At 58.7% G+C, this 23,313-nt stretch overlaps 1 protein-coding gene across 1 annotated transcript in view; it reads right to left on the bottom strand.

Annotated features, from left to right (window-relative positions):
- Window positions 1-57: 57 nt before the first annotated feature.
- The window catches only part of COL8A2 (collagen type VIII alpha 2 chain), a 35,799-nt gene continuing 12,543 nt past the window's right edge, over window positions 58-23,313 (bottom strand). Inside the window, exons 2-3 of the mRNA XM_075047249.1 lie at window positions 11,047-11,229; window positions 58-5,462 (exon numbers count right to left, since the gene is read on the bottom strand). Coding sequence (XP_074903350.1) covers window positions 3,541-5,462; window positions 11,047-11,212 — 2,088 coding nt within the window. The 5' untranslated portion in view covers window positions 11,213-11,229 and the 3' untranslated portion in view covers window positions 58-3,540. The remainder of the gene's footprint in view (window positions 5,463-11,046; window positions 11,230-23,313) is intronic.

Genomic DNA, 23,313 nt, shown 5'->3' with positions numbered 1-23,313 from the left:
GCTGCTGCACTGACTGCTTTTGTGGCTCGGGATGTGGAGGTTGGCAGTAGACAAGGTTGTGTAACGTAGCAAAAAATAAAGTATCATGGAAAAAACACAGAAGGGAAAGGGAATCCCCAACACTCTGACTTAAATTCCTCAAATTAGTAATTGCCAGTCAGGAAAGGTCTGGATTTCATCCTTTTTTAAAAATGAACTTCCGGAGACAGGAATCTTTTCCTTAATCACAAGAAACATGCAATACCTTCTTACATAAGAATATTAATTAGCAAGCAAATCTGCTGGACTGTTGGGAACAAGTGAGCTGGATTTGAGAAGGAAACACAGTGCAAGGGGTCTGTATGAATGGTCTTACAAGCAAGGCCGAACAAGCCCATTAATAACAGGACAAAGGCACAGCTGAGCCCACCTTTTATACAATAAGTTTTATTGATGTTTTGTCAATACAATCAAGTACTGTAGTTTTAGTTCTGAAGAGAAGGCCAGTTTCTGATCACAAAAAGAGTGCATTTTAAACCAACTTTTACTATGACAGACAGTGCATGTAATAAGTATTTACAAAACTAAAAACCTCTATATACTAGGTTAGAAATGAAGATACTAGAGGCAAATTTAAAAAAAATAGTAAGAATTTGTATATAAAAATGCACATCGTAATGCAGTTTTCATAATTAAAAATAGACATACTTCATCCAACCCAACCTTTTTTATTATTGTGATTGAAACCAAAATCCCATGCGCTCACACACACGACAGAAAATAATCCTTTCTGCTGGCGAACATCACGTACTCAGTACTCCAGAAAAAAAATTCTTCCTGACAGTGTCCGGTTTAGTGAACAGCCTCCCTCATCCTGTGCATCGTTTTTTCTAGCCTAACTCTATGTGCGTGTAATATCTTTGCCTTGCAATTACTGTGTAAGTGTAACAGGTTATATAGCTGCGGAAGGTTGATTATGGTTTATGCTCTGCACGTGAAGGGAAAGTGAAATTGCAAAACAATATCTACAGCACTGAACGAGTTACTATCTCGGTGTGGTTATAGTGAGTATTTTTGTCATTGCTTTTTGCCAGCTAGAACAAGAAGTTTTGAATAAAACAAAACAGAACAAAAAGAGATGGAATGTAGGTTAGGACACAGTATAAATAAGTCACTTTGCTGAGTAACAGGATGGAGCTTCCAACCCAGCGCGTGGCTGGGGCGCGAGAAGCTCCTGGCCCTGCTGCAGGTAGTGTGCGCGCGCCGCCGGCAGTGCCGCGCGGTGGGAGCCAGACCCCGCTGCTGGCACCAGCTCGAGTTCCTTGCTGTTCTCCACAGGAAAGATGCTTCAATAAAGGAGACACAGGCCTCATCCTAGCACCCTCCCCTACCAGGCCTGGGCTTAAAGAAAGCATCTGAGCTTCCACTTTTAATTTTAGGGACTCTTTTTTGTATGGCTCCTGTTCCTGCTGGGAAGTAACCTGTTACGATCAAAACCCGAATGGTCCGGGCACCCCCCTGCCTTCAGGAGTTAAAAACGTCCAGTGGGATCGGACACTGGGACAGCCTTTCAGCTTGAGAAGGTTTCATCTTTACATGAAACTTCCAGCTTTATGTGGAATAAAACCCTGGGGAGGGCGACAGGCCAGCGCCAGCCCCAGCGGGGCAGTAGCTGAAGCACTGGCCTTCCGACTGTAAGTTTTCTTTTTGTGTTTCTTAATTTCAGGGATAGGTGTGCTCTTAAAAGGAAGCCCTTGGATGGCAAGAGGCGGAAACATGGGACAGGCTTAAGGAGAAATACAAACAAACAAACAAAACAGAAAATTTGTTTAAATATCTTGTACAGTCCACCTGGAGAACAATCCCAAGTCCCATTCTTGCTACATTTCTTTTCTTTGGCCACAGAACAGGCTTTAGGAAAATTTAAGGGTAATAGTTGCTCAGCTGGTAACCAAATTGTTGCTGTTTTCTCAGGGATGTGCCTTTGCGGAGGGACATGCAGTGTAACCGCATGTAGATTAACTTCAGCAGCGTGCTACTTGCCTGGGATGAGAAGAATCGCTTTACTGTAAGTGCAAGTGGCAATGACTATTCTACCATGAGAAAATCTGCAAAGCAACAGGGTTCAGTTGCTCCCTTTAGCAAAGGACAGAGCAGCCAAGTGGTCAGTATCCGCGCATACCTTTCCCAGAACCTTGTAGCTCATATTCAGGTCGGTAACATTTCAAGCATTAGTGAGACAAAGTGGTAACAACAGACAAATGTGATTTTTTCTTTTTTTTTTTTTTTTTAAACCTAAGTCACAGATTGGCACCTGGAATGGTGCACTTTTACAGGTATATATTGCACTAGACTTGTCATAACATTGTTAAGTAGATAATAGCACCGTTGTAAAATGACTGAATGGAAGGTTAGAACAAACACTATTTTTTCTTAATTAAAAGGTCCCCAGGGAAAGGGGGGATACCAATGCAAAAGTTTACACATCCCAAAATAGTGAGGCAGTAAAAGCGAGTTGTCCATAAGTGGCACTTTCAAGAAAGCATAACTAAACCTTCTATCAAACCAGGCTAGAAGCACCGTAAGCCGGGCTTGCAGTGCCATCCTTGTGTTGTCAAGGAACAAGATGCTCATGAGGCCAAGCAAGTCTTTGGGCTGCAAAGAAACAGACAGGACAGAACTAGCCCTTGGACTTGCCAGTAGACGAATTAGCCCACAAGAGAGGATCGTTGTTCATCACAGGGGTCCCAGCTTCCCTCAGTGGCTTTGGAATAGGTCATCTGTCATCCTCCTAGATACCAATGCCTGGATGTTTTTATTCCTAAAGGTGCTGGGCAAAGAGGGTTAAAAATAATATTTACTTTATATAAGAAGGTGCTTATGCAAAGTGTTCCACTTTTTATGATTATAAATCCAACCACACTGAATCCGAAGTGAATCAGAGAGACTGCCTCAAAGCACAGCCTGAAAAAATAGGCATCAGTGAGACTGGAACTTGGGCGTCTGATGGTTTGGGAAGGAAATTTCTCAATCCATCATGGATCTCTGCTGCTGTATGGGTTTGTGTTAAGTGCCTGGGACCCCTGTGCTGGTTAGCAAATACACCATCCATTACAACAGCTGTATTTATTTAACTAGTACTCAAAATGGGAAACAAGGGCACTTGATTACAGACCAGAAGGGTCTGGTCTTCCAGAAGACCCTCTCTGGATCACAGAGCAGTTTACTGCAGAGCCAGATCCTTGCCATCCCAAGCGTGTTCCTGTGTTTGATGTACAGTCACTAGGGTAAAATTTATTCCAAATACGCTTTGCTGAGGAAGTCACGCCCCTCCCTCCATTCTCCCTCCCCAAAAAGAAAGAAAGAAAGATAGATGTCTCCTTTCCGATTACCCTCTTGACTCATGGATCAAACAGCATGAAGCAAGGTCCCGCGACAATGGCTTGCGCGTTCTTCCCAGTGATTTTTCTTTTTTGTATTAATTTTAAAAAACTTTTTTATCAAAAAAAAAAAGACAGTTTATGGCTAAAGTGGGTGAAAAGGAAACATGCCCAACAGCCGTTATGTGGGGCAAAGCAGGAACCCGGAGAAGGAGGAGTGGATGTATTCCGTGGAGTACAACCCGTTGGCCTGGTCCGAGGGCATTTGTACCCAGACTTGGTCGTTCTCCTTGAGTTCAAGCACGGCACTGCCTGAGGCCTGGTCCAGGTAGCCCTTTTTGTACTCGTCGTAGGTGTAGGTGGCGGGCACGTTGTTCTTATAAAGTGCCACCCAAACGTTAGTCCCTTTGACATGCACGTGGTAGGCAAAGTAGTAAATGCCGGATACGGGGCAGGTGAATATCCCGGTGACCGGGTTGTAGCCATTGTGCCCGTTATACAAAGTCCTGTCAAACTTGACCGGCATGCCCGATGCCGGGAAGGGGGAGGTGAGGATGGCGGTGAAGGCTGGTGCGATCCGGGCGGAGAGCTCTCCTCGGCCATACTGCGGCTTCCCCGGCTTGCCGTTCCCCAGCACGGCCCCCTCCACGCCTCCGTCCGGCAGGTGCAGCCCCGCGATGCCCGTCTCGTCGAACACCCCGGGCGCTCCCGGCGGCCCGGGCGGCCCCGGCGGGCCAGGCGGCCCGTTCAGCCCTGGCGTTCCTGGCATTCCCGGGGGGCCGATGGGTCCGGCCATGCCGGGCTCGCCGGTCTTCCCCTCACCGGGAACCCCGGGGAGCCCGGGCTCCCCTTTCAGCCCCGGTAACCCCTGCGGCCCCATGGGACCCGCGGGTCCTTGCAAGCCCGGGATACCGGAGGGGCCCCTCAGCCCCGGCTGCCCCGGGATCCCGCCGTCGCCTTTCGGGCCGGGGCCGCCCGTTAATCCTGGCACCCCCGGGAGGCCGATGAACCCTGGTTCTCCTTTGGGGCCCGTTGGGCCGGGGGGTCCCAGTGACCCAGGCAGGCCCCTTTCTCCCGGCACCCCGGGCTTCCCTGCAAAGCCGTTGGGTCCCTGGTCGCCACGCATCCCCGGCATTCCCGGGGGTCCGCTTGGCCCCACATCCCCTTTGGAGCCGGGCAGCCCGTGCTTGCCCGGCAGCCCCATGGACCCCGGCGGGCCCGGCGGCCCGATGATGCCGGCAGGGCCCGGCTCCCCCGGCTCCCCGTCAACGCCGGGTTCCCCCTTATCGCCGATGGCTCCCGGCACCCCGGGCTGCCCGCGGTCTCCTTTTAGGCCGGGCAAGCCCGGCTTCCCGTAGCCCGTCGGGCCCGGCAAACCGGGGAGGCCGCGGATCCCGGGCTCTCCCTTCGGTCCCATGGGGCCCTGTATCCCCGGGACCCCCGCTGCGCCTGGGACACCGATCCCGTCGATGCCAGGGGGGCCCCGGGGCCCCATGGGGCCGGGCTCCCCATTGACGCCGGGCCCGCCAGGAGGGCCCATGTCGCCCTTCTCCCCCGGCGCGCCCGGCAGGCCGTCGAGGCCGGGTTTTCCAACGCCGACGGGCCCTGGGGGTCCCGCGGGGCCGGGAGGACCCCCGTTCCCCCGGGGCCCCGGTAACCCTGGCTTCCCCACGCCGTTTTCACCCTTCATCCCTCGCTCTCCGCGGGGACCCGGCTCTCCTTTTGGGCCAGGCTCGCCCCGAAAACCGGGCAAGCCGGGGCCGCCCTGGGGGCCCGGCTTCCCGTTGACCGAGATGCCGGCTGGCCCCGGTAGCCCCGGGGGGCCGGGTAGTCCTCTTGGCCCTTGCTCCCCTCGCATGCCGGGCTCGCCCTTGGCTCCGGGCATCCCTTTCATACCAGCCTTTCCGGGGAGTCCTGGGATGCCGGGTTTCCCAATGCCCGAGAAGCCGGGGGGCCCAGCGGGCCCAGGCTGGCCGTGCATTCCCGGCTTCCCCGTGCCCGGCTTTCCTGGGTAGCCGGGGGGTCCGGGGGGTCCGCGCGGGCCGGGCTTCCCTGGCGGTCCTGGCTCCCCTTTGAGGTCCATCGGCAGCAGCGGCGGCATGTCTGTGGATAGAGGAGACACGGAGCTTTAGTGGGGAGGAGCGTGCCCGGTGCGTGATGCCCTCAGGGCGTTAAAGCCAGGGGCTTTAACGAATGCCCTTCTCTAGGAATGGGTTTATTTAAATATGGCCACAGCGGCTTCCTGGGCCACCACATCAGGAGGACTGTCGTGAGGCAAGACCTTGGCCAGAGCCCAGGGTATTAATCCAAGCCTTACTCCATCCATCCCTCCGCGGAGGGTGTCAACAAGAGCAGCAATTGCCGTCGGCTCTGGCAGCGTTGTTTTGTGATGACCTACTGTGGGGTTTTTTTAGGAGCTGGATTCAAACCTCCTGCTGCCTCGCTTCCCAGCGGCCTCGAAAGCACCGTGGGATTCGGTCACTCCTGCCTGGGCTCAGCCGAGAGGATGGCGACAGAGCGAGCCAAGACTGAGGATAATCCCTCCACCCCATCCCTCGAGTCCAGGGCCTCGGGAGACCTTTAATCCTTTTGGATTAGAAAGAAAACTCTTGGACATGTACTTGAGAGACCGAAGAGGTGATTCGTGTATGGGTTAAGGTATGCCTGCGGTGCTCGCTGGCTCAGCTCCCATGTCCAGCAAGGCAGAGAAAAACTCACCAAAAAGAAAAAAAGTGCTGAGGATGGAGGAAAAGCCAATAGCTGCAAGGGAAACGCAACCTCGGTTACGTCCAAATGAGTCAGCCCAGCTGGGAATAGGCCGTAACCACTTGACATTTAAAGAATTTATAGAGCTCTTTTGCAAACGGATATAAGAAAGAAACTAATGGGCTGAGAGACTACAAAGCCAAGGAGAGCCAGATTACATGCCCACCGCAGCTCAGTACTTAAAGCACAGACGTGAGCATAAATAACTCCTTGAGGCTGGCCCAGGCAGGGTGTCGCTTCCCATGCGACATCGGGAATGGGTGAGAAAGAATAAATCTGTCAAACTTTTTGGGGAAGCTTGAAATGAAGGAAATACTTGGCAGTTGCATGTACGTGGGCCTATGATGAGAAATGCAAAGGGCAGAGGAAAGGACCTTGACATCTGAGGCAAATTTTAACCAAATCTGCCCAGGGTAGATCATTCCAGTTGGGAACAGATCTGTATGGGCAAGTTCCCGGGATGGGAATGGATCCCGTCTGGGATGGGAGCAGAACACGAGGCTGCGTGCACCAGCATGGCACTGAGGAGGAGGCAGGGGGTTCCCCGAAGTCTGCCAGCCCGGCCCCCAGCCTGGGCATTCAGCGAGCTGCGCCGGGCCTTGGGAGCACGGACACCGGCAGCGCCAGGATCTGCCAACACAGAGATTGTCTCAGTCAACGGGAAAAGATTAGGGGAGATTTGAGACACGTGAAAAGAATAACTGTGGCAGCAGCAGGCACTGTTCCCGGTGCATCAGAGGTGGCTTTACCTTTCCTAAGCACAGCAATTAGCTCTGGCCGTTTCCAAGCCTGGTGCCTGCTTGTTTTTCTTTTGGTAATGGAAACATTTTCAGAGCTTATCTATATATCAAAGCCTGACCCACATCCTAGGCTGTAATAGAGGTCACTTGGCTGTCTTGATTAAGGAAATACTTGTCTGTCATGACATTGCCACTGGATTTCTGCAAACCTCCTGCTCCTCACCCCAGAAAATGGTGTGGGAAAGAAGGCAAGGGAGATGTGAAGTGTTGCACTAAAGCAGATTTCTGGGGTTTGAATTCTGGAAAAATTTTTCTCCAGAAAATTATTTCAATGTGTTTTCCCTTTTTTTTGTCTTCTTGCAATGGTTTGAAAAGAATTAGTTTTCTAGGTCATTTTGCATGGAATCAGAACAAGGATCTACAGCTGAGCCCACGAAGGAAGGAAAAAGCACACACACTCTCACACAAGGCAGCGAAGAGAAACGCCAGGCGAGAGCTGCCAATTTGCAGGCAGCCAAAAAAGCAGACGGGAAAACCAAACCGGGGACGTTAGCGGAGAGAAACTGGGACATTGCAGCCCCAGTGGTATCCAATTTCAAAAGACCATGTCTTACCACAGACGCATGTCTCAGAGCTCTGCATTTCACAGCAGCAGCATGGGGTTATGTGTTCCCCTCGAAGCATGAACAAAGCTGCCATGAATGCTAATGCAAAGAGCCAGCTGGGGCAGCGGGAAGGGGAAGGAGCAGGCATGGCCTCCTGCAAGCTCTTGCCTGGGCACTACCAGAGCTTTTCACCTCCTGAGGAGCATGGACACGTTCAGGCAGATCCTGCAGCCCCTCTGGAGCTGCGTCCATCCCTGGTAAGGACCCCCGCATGCCTGGAGGAGGGACCCGGCAGCGCGGAATGGCCGGCAGAGGAATAATCCGGCAAGATGGGAAGTGGTTCCCAGCCACGAGCAGTCAGTAGCAGGTCTGGCCAGCGCAGCCGGATGACACTGCAGGAAGGAGAGGTTGGCTGCTCCATGGCAGAGCCCGGCTGAGCTCGTTCCAGGGCTGCTGCCAAGCCCCGTCTCGTGAGAGCGAGTTTCACAGGCTCACAGGGACAATGCGTGGGACCAGTGTTATTGCATCTCTCATCCCGTCTTCCATGGCAGCGGCTGCCCTGAGCCCTGCGGGGAGGCTCAGCGCAGGACCCAGCCCTGACAGACAGAGCTGCCGTTCAAGGGGATGGCAGTGAGATGGGAGCAGACTGCAGAAAGAAGCATGGAGGTGGCAAGCAAAGTTTCTCCGTTAGCAGGAGCTAAGGGACCTGGAGTCCTCTTGGCCACATGCAGCAAGGAGCAATCCCCCAGGGATCACAGGACTGAGTCTCTTTTAAAAGCAGCAGGACTTGTGGGCCATCTGCTCTGGGGACACTGGGCAGCAGCATCCCAGGTGCTGCCCAGCACCCGCCTGCTCCCACCTCCTGGGCAGCACAGCCCTGAAGGCAGAGGACGAACCTTGGCTCTGCACTGAGCTTCCCCAAGCCTGGGGAGGTGAAAAGTGCTCCTTTACCTCTGCAGCTGAGGCTGCTGCCCCGGGGTGAACCCTCTGTACCATCGCTGGAGGGGAACTCCACTGCTCGCCTGCCACAAACCCCCATCCCAGGCATCGCCTGTGCCTTATCGCTGCCCCGAGCTAGGGTGCCGCTGACTTGGCTCCCCGAGCCCTGAGCCCCGGCCAGCACCCAGCAGCCGTTTTACCTGGCTGCAAGCTGCACAGACGTGGTTTCAACCAAACCAAAATAAAACCCAACTGTGCAAATATCTGCTTAAATGCTTTTAGCATTTTAGCATTTAGCAGCATCTCCTGCCCGGAGCTGCCTCCATGCTCCTGGGGAGTCTATTTTTGGGTCAGAAAAGGTGTCTGGCACCCTGAGGAAACCAGCCCTGTCTCTCACTAGATGGCACCCGCAGACCGGTAGGAGCCCCCCACAGCCCCGGGGCTTGGCCTGGCCCCCCAGGCGGGGGTCCCAGCCCCAGGGCCAGGCTGGGGCAGCTCGGCTTGGGGTGGGGGGGGTGTTCCGTACAGGTCCCCGCTGGCTCAGGGGGTAACCCGCAGGGGCCCGGCACGGCCCTGCGCCGTCGCGGCGAGTCAGCTGAGCTCCCCGAGCAGGGCAGAAGGCCAGCAGGGATTTTCCTTGCCAAATTAGAGGTTAAGCAGAGATGGGAGCTTGGTGGGATCCAGGAGGCACCGGCTTCCCTAGCTGCCTCCGTGCGGCCCCGCAGCTGGTGGCTCAGGCTGCAGCTGCCCCTCTGCCTGCGTCCCCCTGCCTGCATCGCCCCGTCCGCCCTCTCTTTCCCAGGGGTTTTAGGAGAGTAATGTCCAGGGGACTCCCGTGCCCTGCCTCAGCATCTCCTCTAACCCGTGCCTGGTCTAACCTGGCAAAGCTTGCACCCAAACTGCACCTTGCAAACAGCCCAGCACGCTCACTCCTCTCTCTGCCACGGTTAGCAGGCGGCGCTGCTCAGAGGCAGCGCAAGCCGCTCCGACGCATAGGAAGAAGGGAAAAAAAGAAGGAAAACCAGCAGGGAGATATTTGAATCCAGTCCCACCAGCAGCTGAAACGTTCCTGCACTACGCTGGAAGGTTTTGTCTCTGGCTGGGATTCAGGGAGCAGCTTTACAACAGCTGGGAAGGGGGCAGGGAGGTGGGGGGGCTCGTAGCATGCTTCGGCTCCAGGTTTTGCTGTGTGTTTTCTGACATATGTGCTGAGCTGAACTCCTGATAAGCCATTCAGCCCAGCAGTAAATCAGCCACCAGCAGCCGAGCCTTCTCCAGTTTCTCCTCCCAGAGCCAAGACTTCAGCTCCCTGGAGGGTCCCGGTCTGTGTGAACCCACGGGGAGGGCTCTGGCGGCTCTTCCCGAGGGCCAAGCACCGACCCGGTGGGTCTGGGCACCCGAGCCCCAGCACTACCCCATCCTGCAGTGCTGCCAGCGGTAGCTGGCTCTGGGAAAAGCATTGGGGAGTGCTGTGCTTGGTATCAAGGAAAGGGCTCAGACCCTCCCCTCCATCCCCCTCTTGAGCTGAAGATACCGTGGTGCTGCTGCTGCCCTGGGCGCAGCGAGGGTCGCGTGCACCTTGGGGAGGTGCTGGGGGCTGGCTTGGCAGAGGGATGCCCTGATGAGCCAAGAAATGCCGGGGAAACTCAGTCACACTCAACATTTGCTGTTTGCAAAGACCCCAAGTTCCTGAGCAGTTCCCCAGGGTGTGTGCAATTAACACACACTAATAAGCCCCTGGTGTGGGGCACTGATGGACCCTCCTGTGCCTTCTAACCTCCAGCACCTGTGGGCAAGCCTGGGCATAAAAGGAGCCCTGGGCAGGCACAGGGGATTATAGCAAAGGCAGGGGATGGTGTGTGGGCAGGGGAGCTTGGGGCAGGTGGATACGAAAGGCAGGGGCTGGGCTGGATATGGTGCAGGAGGCCTGGCTGCATGGAGCAATGATCTCAGTGCCTCTGCCCCTCCGTGCGGCACATGTCACTTGGTGGGGAGTGATTTAACACGTGTGGAGTTTCTGGTTGCTGCTCTCTGAGGGAGGAAATGTGTCTCTCTTCTGCTCACCCCTCGCTAGGCTGGGTCTCGGCTCTGGCCTTGGCCATCTTTCCCAGCTGGTGCAAAACACAGCCAGGGAAAATGGAATAGGTGGAGGACTGGAAAAAGCCTTGCTGGGACAGCTCAGGTTTAACAGTGGTAAAGGGGGAGAGATGGCGAGTGCCGGGGCTCCTGCGCTTGGGCTGTGCCTCGAACCTACCGGCAAACATGCAGGAGGATGGGAGCAAAAGGCTCACGGGTCCCCTTTGTGCGCCGGCTTCCAGACTGAGGGACCCAAGGGTGCCCACCCAGCCCGAACAAAGGGCTCTACTTCTCTGCTGAGCCGCTCTGTGCCTGTCCTCGTCCTTCTGCACTGGGTTAAGAAGACCTAAACAGCCCCTCCGTGCTCGGCCAAAGGTGCTTTGGACAGCAGAACCCTTGGCCGTGCCAGGCTGCTCCCTGGGGGCACCGACCCCGAGGGTAAGGGGATGTCGAGCACCTGATGGCTGTGGGATGCTACGGCCCCTTCCCGCCATCCCAGCAAGTGTCCCAGGCAGCCACGGCCCCGTGTCATCCCACCTTCCCGCAGAGCGCATCCCTTACCCAGGTACTGCCCTTTGCCTTCGCGGAAGGGGGGTCCCAGGGGTCCCTTCACCATGGGCTGCATGTACTTCACTTGGGCGTAGCCTGCCGCGCCTCCTCCCGCCGCCGAGCGAAGGCCGACCATCATCACCACCACCACCAGCAGGGCCACGGCGTCCGGCAGCATCCTGCTCCCCACTGCTCCTGCGGACAAAGCGACAGTGAGAGTGGGCACCACGACCCCTGCCTGCACCCTCCGTCCCACGAGGATCAACCGGGAACCCGGGAAAGATCACGGCGGGAGTGGGACTCCCTCCAGTTCGTCTTTTTCTGGACCACGGGTGCCCTGAACGCGTTACGCTTCCCAACACGTGCCAGCTGGGAGATGCACAATAAATACATGGTTTGTGAGCAATAACTAACAACAGGCACCCAGCAGAGCCTGTCAGAGGCTGCCCCAGTACCTGTTTGTCTGGGGTTATGCCCATGTCAGGCTTCCCTTATATATTTTTAACATATATAAGAAGAGGGGGGAGAAAAGGTAGAATGAAAACCACAGCCTGCTGAGCCGAGTGTTGCTTTTGCATCTCTCAAGTGAGCAGGGTCTCCTCTAACAATAGTTGCGTGCGCTCCGGCCGTGGCTCCTGCCACCGAGCCCTGTCTGCCCCAGGAGCGGCTGGGTGGGTGCTGCACCTCCCAAACGGGCGCTGCGTTTCTTGGTGGGTGCTGGACCAAAACCACGCTGTTGGAGCCCAAGACTTGCTGTTTGTGGCTCAACTGCGGCACTTTGCGGGCAGCAATGGGAGCTCTCTTGGAGGGTGAGGGACGGGAGCCCTTGGCTGGGAAAGCCCAGGGGAGGGCTGCAGCACTTGGGAGCAGCAGCCTCTGCCTTAAGTGCCTGTTTATTTAAAATAAATAACCTCTATAAATATAACTTCTCTCTAGCAACTCTTTTCTCTGCCAGCTCCACGCGCAGAGCTGCAAACAGATTGATTTGCAAAGAACATTTATTTTCGGAAGCTTAAATAACATGTGATGCCGAAGAGCTTTGCTGGTTTTCCTCCTTCTTGCAATAATTGACCCATGGTGGTTATTAATGAGAATTAAGCCCTCTGCCTCTCCCGCCGGGGAGCAGGGGCAGGACTGCTGCGCGCCGGGATTTGATCGGAATTTCCTGAATCGCTTTTGCTGAAGCAGCAGTGAAAAAAAAGTTGCAGCCTGGAGAAAAAACACCCCCCCCCCAAAAAAAAACCCCAACCCAAATTAAAACAAAATTAAAGGAAACATAAGTAAAGGGAAGGGCGAGCCCTGGCGTGGGATTGTTCCTGATGCTACAAGTGCTTGGCAGGTTTTTGGAGGTCTCCAGTGACGAGGCAGCCTTGACTGCTGCTCTCCTGCCCGGTAAACGCCCACGGAGCCAGGCCCCCTGTGCCCCCTGTGCTGTGCTCGGGGCTGGAGGGGACGGGGACGGCTCTGCCGCTGGTGGCACGACAGACCCCAGACCCTGTGAAGATGCAGGTGGCCACGGCAGATGCTGGGAGAGGAGTTCTGCTCTGCCCATCCCGCCGGAGCCAGCGGTTACCGGTCCTGTGCCGTACCTGCCGCGGCACCCGGAGGGGAGGCCACGGCTGGGCTCGGGTGGGCACAGCCAGGGACATGCGTGACAGCCACCACCAGCCTCCTTGGCGGCACGGAGAGGGCCTTGCTGGCGTTATTGTTTTTCTGTCTTCAGGGTCGAGAGGAGGAACGCTTATTTTTATGAAGCATTATTTTACAAGGATTTGTTTAAGGGAAAAAGAATCCCATTTTAAGGGATTGCAGCTGTAAAAATACAGTTTCTGCTAAATAAAAGAGGAGAACAAACCCCTGAATCAGCTATTTATTTGTTTTCCTTACCTGGTATGACCCCTGTGCCTCCATTTCTAACTCCCTCCCTTCCCAGCTCTCTCTTCTCCCACCTGGGCTTTATTCTCCCCTGCTCCTCCCCTCGACTGGGGTTTTTTCACGGGATGCTGCTCATTGCTCCAACAAGCCCATGCCGCAGGAGCAGCACCCTGGGGTGGCTCAGCACCTCGCTGCTGGGTGCTGCGGAGTGTTTGCAAACGTCCCCCTGTCCTTCTGTGAGACCTCAGCCCTTGGAGACACGGGACCGGGGGAAACCGGAGCCAGAGGGAAGGGAGAAGGAGGACAAGGTGATCCATCCGCTTTGGCTCCGGCCGCGGTTTCGCTGCATGCCAGATGAGAAACGGAGTCCCCCTGCTCCGCGCCGAGGTGGCCGTCCGTAACCTGGGATCTCCAGACACGGGGTTAGCTCCTGCACGTCCTCCCTTGGTCCGGACGGGTCGCTCCACCTGCCCCTGCTCTCCCAAGGGGCTGTGGGGACATTGAGGGGGGGTCTGGTCCGACACCCCCAGGCACATGTCTCTGTCCCTCAAGGAAAAGGGGTCTCCGGTGCTTTGCCGTCCCCCGCGGCGGTGCCCGGCACTGGGGCAGGAGGCCTCACGTTACCCGGGCTCTCCAGGCGGTGATTTAATAAGAATAAAATGGAAACATCTGGAGTCTCATATGATGGATAAAGTGTGCAGAACGTGTCTGTGAAGAGGCTCTTTCATGCCTGAAATCTCCTGCGTTATGAAATGATAATTAATCACAACGAGCAGCCGTGCAACGTTCTCATCTCCCAGGGCAGGTTGCAAACGTTGGCTGGTTCGTGGTATGGTGGGGGCCGCTACAGCCGGGTGTCACCCACCCATCCTCATGGGAGTCCAGGGGCTGGGAGCTGCTCCGGTATGGCCAGCAGACATCCCACAAGGAGTCACTTTTTTCCCACCTGGAGCAGGGGAGATGCTCCCCAGCCCCGCTCTGCTGCCTGGGGGCACCGCGGCCGGCTCGCGGGCACGGTGCTGCAATGCCAGGCTGGACATGGCAGCTGGTGGGGCTGCCGTCCTTTGGGTGCAACTGCAGCCCCCCCCGGCACAGTACGGAGTTCGGCCACAGCCGCTCCTTGCAGAAAAGCCAAGCCCAGCAAGGAACAGCTGGACCGGGAGAGTTCATACAGGGGAAGCGCTCGAGGGGTCCGGCGAGGCGCTGGAGCGGGGACGGGGCTCGGCAGCACCGCGCTGCTAGGATCCGGGGAGGGGGAATGGGGGGGCCCAACCCGGCTGCAGCCGGTGCGGTGGCGCGGCACGGAGACCCCTGGCACGGCTTCAGACGCCCCGCCGCCGCGCGAACTGTGCGAGTGTCTGCTCCCCTGGCAGTCGGTGAGCAGACGTGTTAAAAACCCCTGGCACGCAATGAAAGCTCCGGGAAAAGGAAAAAAAAAATTAAAAAAAAAAATCTCACACTTGAAGCATGAGAAAGGAGACAAGAAATGTCACCTTGTTCTCGCAGGAGCGCAGGGGCTGGGGCAGCCGGAGCCCGTGCCGCTCCCATCGCTCCAGAAACAGTCTGTGGCTTGTGCTGGTCGGCCCGGCGAGCTCCCGGCGAGCTCCCGGCGCGCTCCCGGCACACGGCTCCCAGCCGTTCCCGGTGGAAGGGGGCTGCTGCCGCCCCGCACCGTTCCCCTCTCCCCGCGGCATCCATGTCAACGCTCCGGGCCACGGCCCTGCTCGCAGACTGGGCGACTTTCCTGCGAGCAACGCAGCCGTGCGCTTCCCCCGCGCACACAACCGGGGGCTTGTTCGCTGAGCTGCAGCTGATTTATGGCCCCTGTTATTTAAATATTAATTATGGGCCTGCCAGGCAGGCACCGCGCCTGCTCCCTTCAAGGCTAATTATTTTTTAAGTCAATATATGTGATCCACGGGGGATCTGTGATTGCGGCTGAAGGTCAGTAAAATGGAGAACTTGTTTAAACCCGGCAGTAAAAGCACGATCGGTGCGGGGGCGCGGCGTGCTGCTCGCTGGCCCTCGCCCCAGCTCTGCCCCTGCATCAAACCCGGGGCCACGCCAGCCCCCCACGGAGGTTTGCTGGGGTGCGGGGATGAGCCAGGATGGGACCTTCGATGTGCTTCAACCGCACACCCAGGCTCACTGGCGTGGCCCCGTCGCCGTCCCCGTGCCGCGCACCGGGAGCACGGGGCACGGGCACGACCCCTGCAAACGGCGGCAGAAGCTCGCCCTGGGCTGAAGCAAGCAGCGGCGAGCACCTCGCACGCTCGCCCGGCTCAGGAGGACGCTGCGAAGAGAAAGCACCAAGAAAGCAGCCGGCGCGTGTGGGTGGGCTGGAGCAGCGCAGGCTTGGACGCCGCCGTGTCCCATCGAGCCGCTCCATCCTCCGGTCATTTACAATAAAAAATAAAGCAGGGAGGTTTTCCAAGCCCAACACGGGGCTGGACTGCCTCCAGCAGGAGGTAGATGATTTGGTTTGCGCTACACATGCTTTAAAAATAATAATAAAACGAGTCAAAAACGAAAAGTGAGCTATTGAAACCGAGAGCGAGCACGTTGTTTCCGTAGGCCGGGCTGCGAAAGCCAAAGGCATCAGGCAGCAGCTCGGCCGAGCAGCGCCGGAGCGCGCGGGGAGAGTCTTGGCACGAGCCGGTCCTTAAATGCATGACACCTGATCCGATCCAAAAGCTGCTGTACGCGCCGCACGGACCCGGAGCCTCACCCGCCCATCAGCCGAGGGAACAAGAAAACATTTTCCTTGACGAAAGAAAAACACCCCACCCCATCTGCAGACAGCCTCCTGCCACCCCTGCAGCGCCCGTGTGGAGCAGGCTGGGCACGGCATGGCACGGCACGGCATGGCATGGCATGGCATGGCATGGCACGGCACGGCACGGCACGGCACGGCATGGCATGGCATGGCATGGCAAGGCATGGCATGGCACGGCATGGCACGGCATGGCATGGCATGGTACGGCACGGCACGGCGCATTGCCCTGCGGCACAGCCCCGCGGTGCCTTCAGCCCGGTTTGCTGAGGGGGGTTGCGGCGTCCATCTGTATTGCTCCGGTCCAGGCAGGGGTTGCAGCCAAATTAACGCCGAGGCTGGGGGCTCTGTGCTAATTAACTCCTGCTGCGTTAGCGACTACTGCGGAGGAAGGCGGGGGTGGAGGGCTGAAGGAAAGGCCACGGGCTGAGCTGCTCTGGTAGCCACGGGCCAGCTGGCACGTGCGAAGCTCAGGGCACCAGGAGCGGAGCTGGCACTGGGGGGCCACAGCAGGAGGAGCCCGGGGGTGGGTGTACAACACGAGGTGGTGGGACGCCAGGGCTCTGCTCGCTCCGCCGGTCGTAAAACAGCTGGTTTGCAGGCAGCTGCTGAAGAACTTGCCGCAAAACCGACCTGGGTGTTTCTCCCTGTCTTGACTCGCCTCCGGACACGCCTGAGTCATCCGTGATGCGCAGAGAGCGGGGAGCGTGCGGGATCCGCACCCTGCCCCACCGCGCTGGCCGGGAGATGTCCCGCGTTGGCAACGGGCCGGCACTCGGGCCGTGGCGGGGGCGAGTCCGGTGCACGCTGCCCGTGGTGCACAGTGCACGCTGCCCGTGGTGCACGCTGCCTGTGGTGCACGCTCGCTGCCCGTGGTGCACGCTCACTGCCCGTGGTGCACGGTGCACACTGCCCATGGTGCACGCTTGCTGCCCGTGGTGCACGCTCACTGCCCGTGGTGCACGGTGCACACTGCCCATGGTGCACGCTTGCTGCCCGTGGTGCACGGTGCACGCTGCCCATGGTGCACGCTCGCTGCCCGTGGTGCACGCTCACTGCCCATGGTGCACGCTCGCTGCCCGTGGTGCACGCTCACTGCCCATGGTGCACGGTGCACACTGCCCATGGTGCACACTTGCTGCCCGCGGTGCACGCTCGCTGCCCGCGGTGCACACTGCCCAGAGCCAAGGAGCCCGGGTCCGGTGGCAGCACTGACAACAGGATTGGTGCCGCCGCTTGATCCCGCAGCCGGCGGGTCAGGGATCAGCTAAGGCGGATTAATGACCCTCCGCCCGTGTGTGCCGGGAGCGCAGCAAGGCATGAACCTGCCGCAGGTCACAGTTCGGGGCTTAATCCCTCACCTCCAGCTGTCAAAACTCCTCCGCGGAGCGTGGGAGAGCCCCGGCGGATCGCTGCCGACTCGGTCGGAGCCGAGGGTGCACGCAGGGGTGAAGCCATCCCTGGGGAATGGCGGGCACCGCGGCGTTTGGGGACTTGGACAGAGAACTTCGGGTCTGCACTGGCTTGGACCCGGGTCTGGGTGGAAAACCCTGGCCCAAAGCTGCAGAAACGCCGGGTTTCTGCCCGGAGTGCGAGGCTCAGCCCGGCTCACCACATCCCAGGGGCATTGTGGTCCCTTCACCAAAATACAGCTGGGATGTCCCCCCGGGCGCACATGGAGGCGAGCAAGACCCAAGGGACGTGTTCCCCCCTCACCCTGGCCCCGACAGAGGGTTTCTGTGCCCTGAGCTCGCCGGTCCCATCCTCCCCCCTCCGCCAGCCTCAGCTCCACCGAAATACCAGACTGTGCGCAGCATTAATAGCAGGGTTGCCTGCCAGGTGCATAGTTTGACCAGTCGGATCACACATGCCAAACCACAGGTATTTTATGAGACGTTTCCTGTTATGAAGACATTTTTGTGGGGATTCATTTTTTTCTTCCCTTCTTCTTCCCCTCTCCTCCTCCTCCTCCCAGTGGGATGGTGGCCTGCCCGGGGGCAGCAGCAACACCGTCCCTCGTAGCCAAAAGACGGAGCAGAACAAGAGCCGAGTGTCGGAGCTGCGGCGTACAGCGAGGACGGCGGTGCCGGAGGGTCCCGTCCCCTCTGTCACCCCGGCAGCCACCGGGCAGGATCCGGAGCCCCTTTCCCGGGGGCCAGGCTGCGCAGGGTCCACGTTGCCACATGAGCCCCGGCTCGTGCCGCGACCCAAGCACAGCCTCTCATGCCCGGATTCTGGTGCGGGATGTGGAGCATCTGCCCAGACGCCCCGGGGAGGGACACGGGCTGTGAGCCCCAGCGAGCTGCAGGGGCTTCAGGACATCGCTCCCCGAGGGACGCGTGCCGGCTCCGTCAGCCAAAGCAGCCCTGCTCCAGGGACACATGAGCTTTGGTGGGAAGCAGACGGTGTTTACCCGGGGTCTGTGGGTCAGATGCTGCTTTGCCCTCGCAGCTCCTGTGCAGAAACAGCATTTTCTAATGCAACGGGTATTTTGCAAAGAAATCTGCTAAGCCTGGAGGGACCCGCAGAGAGCGATTCCCATCTCGGGGAATTTGCGGGCAAGTGGCCATCAACCGCAGACATTTAAACTTCCAGCCTCGTGCTGGGGTCACCGGCTTAATTATAATGAGCTGTGGTCCGGGCCAGAGCCTTCTGGGGCAGGGGTGCTCAGAGTGGCCAGGGCAGCTCGCTCGGGGGGCTGCTACCCGCACCGCAGGCTGGGACGTACGGGGCAGGGATGCCCCAGGGACCTCCCGTGTCCCCATTCACGCTGTCCCCGCCGAGAGCCGGGGCGATGGCACGGCACAGAGCAGCCCGGTGCCGCTGGAGCCCACCGCACCTGCGTCAGCATCACGGGGGGGATGCAGCTTCTGCACACGAGTGAACGCAGCAACACTGCGGCTGCTCCAGCCCCTGCCCACGCACCCCGTGGGAAGGGAACCCCTGTGAAGGGGGATGCGGGTGATCGAGGAGCAGCGGGAACCCGTGACAGCACTAAGGGAGCCGCTGCCGTGGGGAGCCGCTGGCGAGGCCAAGAGCTCTGCGGTGGCTTCAGAGGTCACCGGGGAGGACCTTGCCCTAAACTGGGCACCCCATCCCTTCTGTCCGAGGTCCCCGCAGCAAGCACAACAGCATTTTCAGCCACTTCCTTGGCACCTAATGATCCATCACTAGGGCAAAATTTGGGTCCGAGGATGGAGGGGGCCAGAAATGCCTGAGCTGCTGAAAGCAAACAGGGGGAGAGGCCAGGGCTGAACCCACGGACGTTCATTCCTCAGTGGATTAGGTTTTAAGCAGCGAGCGGCTGCTCTGCAGGACCCGTCCCTGTGACCGTGTCCAGGAGCTTCTCCTGCCCCAGACCCCAACACCGCCGTCCCAGCCCCTCCGTTCATCACCCTGACGCCCGGGTCTCCTCTCGCCGCCTGCAAGAATCCCCACGGCACCTCCGGCTGCAACAAGGACCCTCAACAGCAGCACCTGCCCTCCCACAAGACAGACTTGCTCCGTCCATCACAGCCTCACACCAAGGTGGAATCAGGCTCCGGAGCAGAAGGAGCACATGGGGACAGCAGCTCCCGAGCCGGTTCCCGGTGCCCCCAGGAGAGCTGCTCGTTCCCCGGCACAGCGTTACCACCACGGCATCCCCCGTGCCCTTGTTTTCCCAGGCTGAGCACCGCTGCTCCTCACCAGCACCTCCCTCCGCCGCTCTCCCAGCTGCCCAGATACGACAGCGAATTTGTGAGCTGCTGCGAAAACTCCTTCTCAAGTGTGAAATGCCAAAGAACATAACGCCGGCCTCTGCCCCGCCAGCGAGCCTGGCTGCCCGGGATGGGAAGCTGCCTTGCAGTGTTTATCCTAACAGTCATTTTATTTTAATGTCAGGGGTTGAAATCCTGTCTCCCTGCTTTTGCTGGGTCCTTTGATCTCCGTTTCCTCTCCTCTTCCAGCTTTTTAGCAGCACCCCCAGGTGAACCTGCGTGTGCAGCCCACGCTCCGGCCGCTGCCCGCGCTCCCGCCCGTCCTTGCCGTGCACGTCTTCCACAAAACCCCTCCGCGGTAACACGCTGGTGAAACCAGCTTCACCCTCGGAGCAGCGTTTCCTTGGGGTTTCAGCATTTGGGGGGTGACCCCATAGCCCGGCTCCTGGCCCCCAACAGGGCAAGACCCCGGTGGGGGCACCCCCGGCTGCACCGGCCTCCCCCCGATCCACTGGAAACCCTCCTGGCGTGACCACTCCTCGGTCACAGCCCTTGGGGACCGGGTTGGCCACGTGCCTCCGCACAACGTCGTGGCCGCTGATGATGGGGACCTGCCCCGGAGCGATGCTGGGGACCCACGGTCCGTCTGCCCTGGGGATCAATCCGGGCAGGTGCTGTGCCGCCGGTGGGGTCCGGGCACAGGGTCCCCCCCGCCGCCGTGTCGCCGAGCCGGCCGCTGCGCCGTTTCTGGGGTTAGCAGGGGGAAAATATTGTTTATGCTTCTCTAATATCTGCCTTCTGTTTTGCATTTGCCGTTTCTTCAAAGATAGGGAGCCGCCTCTGCCAAGATTCCTGAGGAGATATCCTCAGCAATGCCGACCACGCTCCCCACCGCACTCAAAGAAAACAAATGTCAGGCCAAGGATTGATATGAAATAGTTTAAAAATGAGAAAAAGCTGCCTTAGAGCTAGGTTTACATTAAAATAAATTTCAGGAGCGGGAGCCTCGGCTGCGTCCCTCCCCGGCGGGCGGGCGGCGCGGGGGGATAGGGTTACCTGCCGGGGCAGTGCCGCGGTCCTGCCCGCTCCGAAAGCTGCCCTCGCCTCGGCGGCACACAGCCTGGCACCGGCTGATCCCCACCCGTGCCACGGGGGCTCGCCGGGGCGAGATGCTGCTCCCCAGGCACAGCCGGGTGGCACGGGGGTCCCGGTCCCCCGGTTCTTCCCACCGGCACCTCTCCGCGCCAGTGACCCTCCTCCCCCCCCGTTTGCTCAGCAAATCCCCCCCAGGGTGGTCGCCAACGTCCCCGCCATCCCCCAGCCCTGCCCCGGTCCCATCCCAGGGTCTCTCCGGTGCCGTGCCCAGGGCAGAGCATCCCGCCGGGGACCGGTACCTGCCGGATGCGGGTGCGGCGTTGGGGCGGGCAGCGGCGGAGCCGCGGGGTGGCCGTGGCGTGGCGAGGAGGTGGAGTGGTGGGGGCTGCACCCCTCCGGCTGGAGGGACCCCTCGCCTGCCCTGCCCTCGCCGTGCCCGGGAGGGTGACCGACAAGCCCAGCTTTGGCTCGGGGCTGTCAGGGGGGGTTAAAGCACGTGACTTCGCTGCGCTCTCAATTAGCCCAGTAAAGAAAATGAGTGGCGGCTTCTCTGCGGGCAGCGGGGGCTCCCGGCAGGACCCTTGTCCCCCACTGCCACAGCCTGAACCCTCCCCATCCCGCTGCCCCAAGCACCCCAACCCGTCTCCATCCCCATCCCCATCCCCATCCCCATCCCCGGCTGCCCCTGGGGCTGTGCACCACAAAGGAGCTTTTCTGGCACAGCAGCAGCGGCGGAGCTGCTTACACATATTCACACCCCGGCGAGGGGATGGAGCGCAAGCTTTTCAGGCAGTACTTTAGTTTATGTTATTTAATTTAATTTAATTTATGTGAGCTGATGCGAGATCCCAGCAAGCCTGAGGTGTTCAGTGGAAACTCTGACAAGACGCTACCATAAACCGCGCTCCCGCCGCCCGGCCGGGGCTGGCCCCGCGCTGCCGGCTTGGATTTCAGATTTTCCTCTGCGCTCTGTAATGACCGTTTCGGCGGGGCCAGCGCCGCGGTGGGTGCAAAGCCTCTGCAAGGCTGCGCTCCCAGGGCTCCGCAGCACCGTGGGGCTCCGTGTACCGATCCCAGTGCCGCTCCGGCTGCGGGCAGCCCCAAGGCCAACCCCCAGCACGTGCCTTTCCATCAGGCCGGACGTGGGTTGTGTAAAATCAGGATGATTTTTTCCCAGAATTTTGTTTGGAAAAAATTTGTCCGACGCTGTCACAAGATGTTTCAACATCGCTGAATCAGCTGGTTTGATTTTTTCAATTTGAAATTTTTATATTTTTTTTTTTTTTTAGTTTCCACATTTCCTTTGTCTCGGAGCCGAAAGCCTCACAGGGAATTCCAGCACCCCCGCTTTCCTGGGGATTATGCCAAAACCCCCATTCCCCTCGAGCCCTGTGGCAGAGGCAGCAGCGAGTCCCATGCGGCAGCTCCGCTCCCTTCTTCCCCCAGGATTCCCAGGTCTCAGCCAGCCGGGTGCCGCGTCCTGTGGGGACACGGGGAGCCGCTCACCGTTCCCACGTGCACCATCTCTATTTGTCATAAACAAAGAGCTTTCAACCTCAAGTAATACCAGTGTGCCGCTACCCGAAGCCATAATCTTATTACCAGGCTCCTAATTTCCAGTGCAATCGAGTATCTCATTTAATTTGCTTTAAAGGGTTCCAGATCCCCCTCGCCTGCGCCTGGCTGGACCCCTGCACCCACAAACCATGTTCATCTCCTGCAGCTTCTGCTTTCTCCTGCTTCTCCCGACGCAGCACCATCCGGCAGAGCTGCCCTGCCTGGGGGCAGACGGTGCCCTGCGCAGCAGCCAGACCTGGACCGCACCGGGGCAGCCCAGAGGAAAATGGGATGGATTTCACGTGCCCCAGACCATGCCAGGGGAAAAACTGCTTCCAGATGCAGGTCGGAGAAGGGAGCGATAGGAGTAGCCAGGACAGCGCTGGGAGCAAGCCGACTGGGAAAGGCACCGAGGAGCTGGTGACCTCCACAGGCTCCAGGGCTCGGGAGCACCAGGACCAGCCCTGCTTCCCCGCGGGGCGCAGAGCATCTGCCTTGGGCGTCTCTGTTACCATGGACCCTCTGCCAAGCAAAACTGGGGACCTGGAGTTCAAGCACCAGTGGAAATCAGTGCAGAATATACAGAATATTTTCTTAGTGGAACTTATTTATTTCTGTTAGAGACGCCAGCCCTCAGACAGACACGCAGCCGGCAGCACTCGGGGCCGTCCCCGTGTCCCTGTGTCCCTGCAGTCTCCCGGGGGCACGTTTTCCTGGAGGATGGGACGAAGCCTGCAGCGGTGACGATGCAGGGCCATGCCCCATCCCCGGAGCACCGGGGTACAAAGCCGGGGACCGACCCAGGGGGGATGGGGAGGGCTGTGCTGGCCACTGCGGCCGGCTGAGCCGGGTGCTGAGCCGAGGCCAGGGGACGCACTTATTACAAAACCTTTTGTTTAGGCTTCAAGCTGGAAAAACATTCAGCTCCTCTTTTCCAAGCAGAGTTTTCCTCTGGGCTGTGTCATGCGGGAACCTCCCCCCGTCCCCGCTCAGGACCCGCTGCCCAAAGAGGGGCTCATCCTGCCCAAGGCCATGCAGGCCGCCGGTGGCACGGCGCTGAGCCCGGCAAAGACCCCCTCGCCTCTGCATGGGGGTACCCCCTTGTTTGGGCACGGGTACCAGGAGGCTGCCGTGGTTCTCGGGAGGGGACTGGCACCCGTTCCCGCACCCGAGGGATCCCAACGCTGATCCCGATTGTCCCCCCGCTCCGGGGAGCAGACCTGACCCGGGGCAGGTGCTGGCATGTTGCTGCCTTCTAGGAAATGGTGGGCACGTGGCAGC

The sequence above is a fragment of the Buteo buteo genome, chromosome 16, assembly GCF_964188355.1.
Source record: "Buteo buteo chromosome 16, bButBut1.hap1.1, whole genome shotgun sequence".
Taxonomy (NCBI): domain Eukaryota; kingdom Metazoa; phylum Chordata; class Aves; order Accipitriformes; family Accipitridae; genus Buteo; species Buteo buteo.
This window is presented reverse-complemented; position numbering and strand designations above follow the sequence as displayed.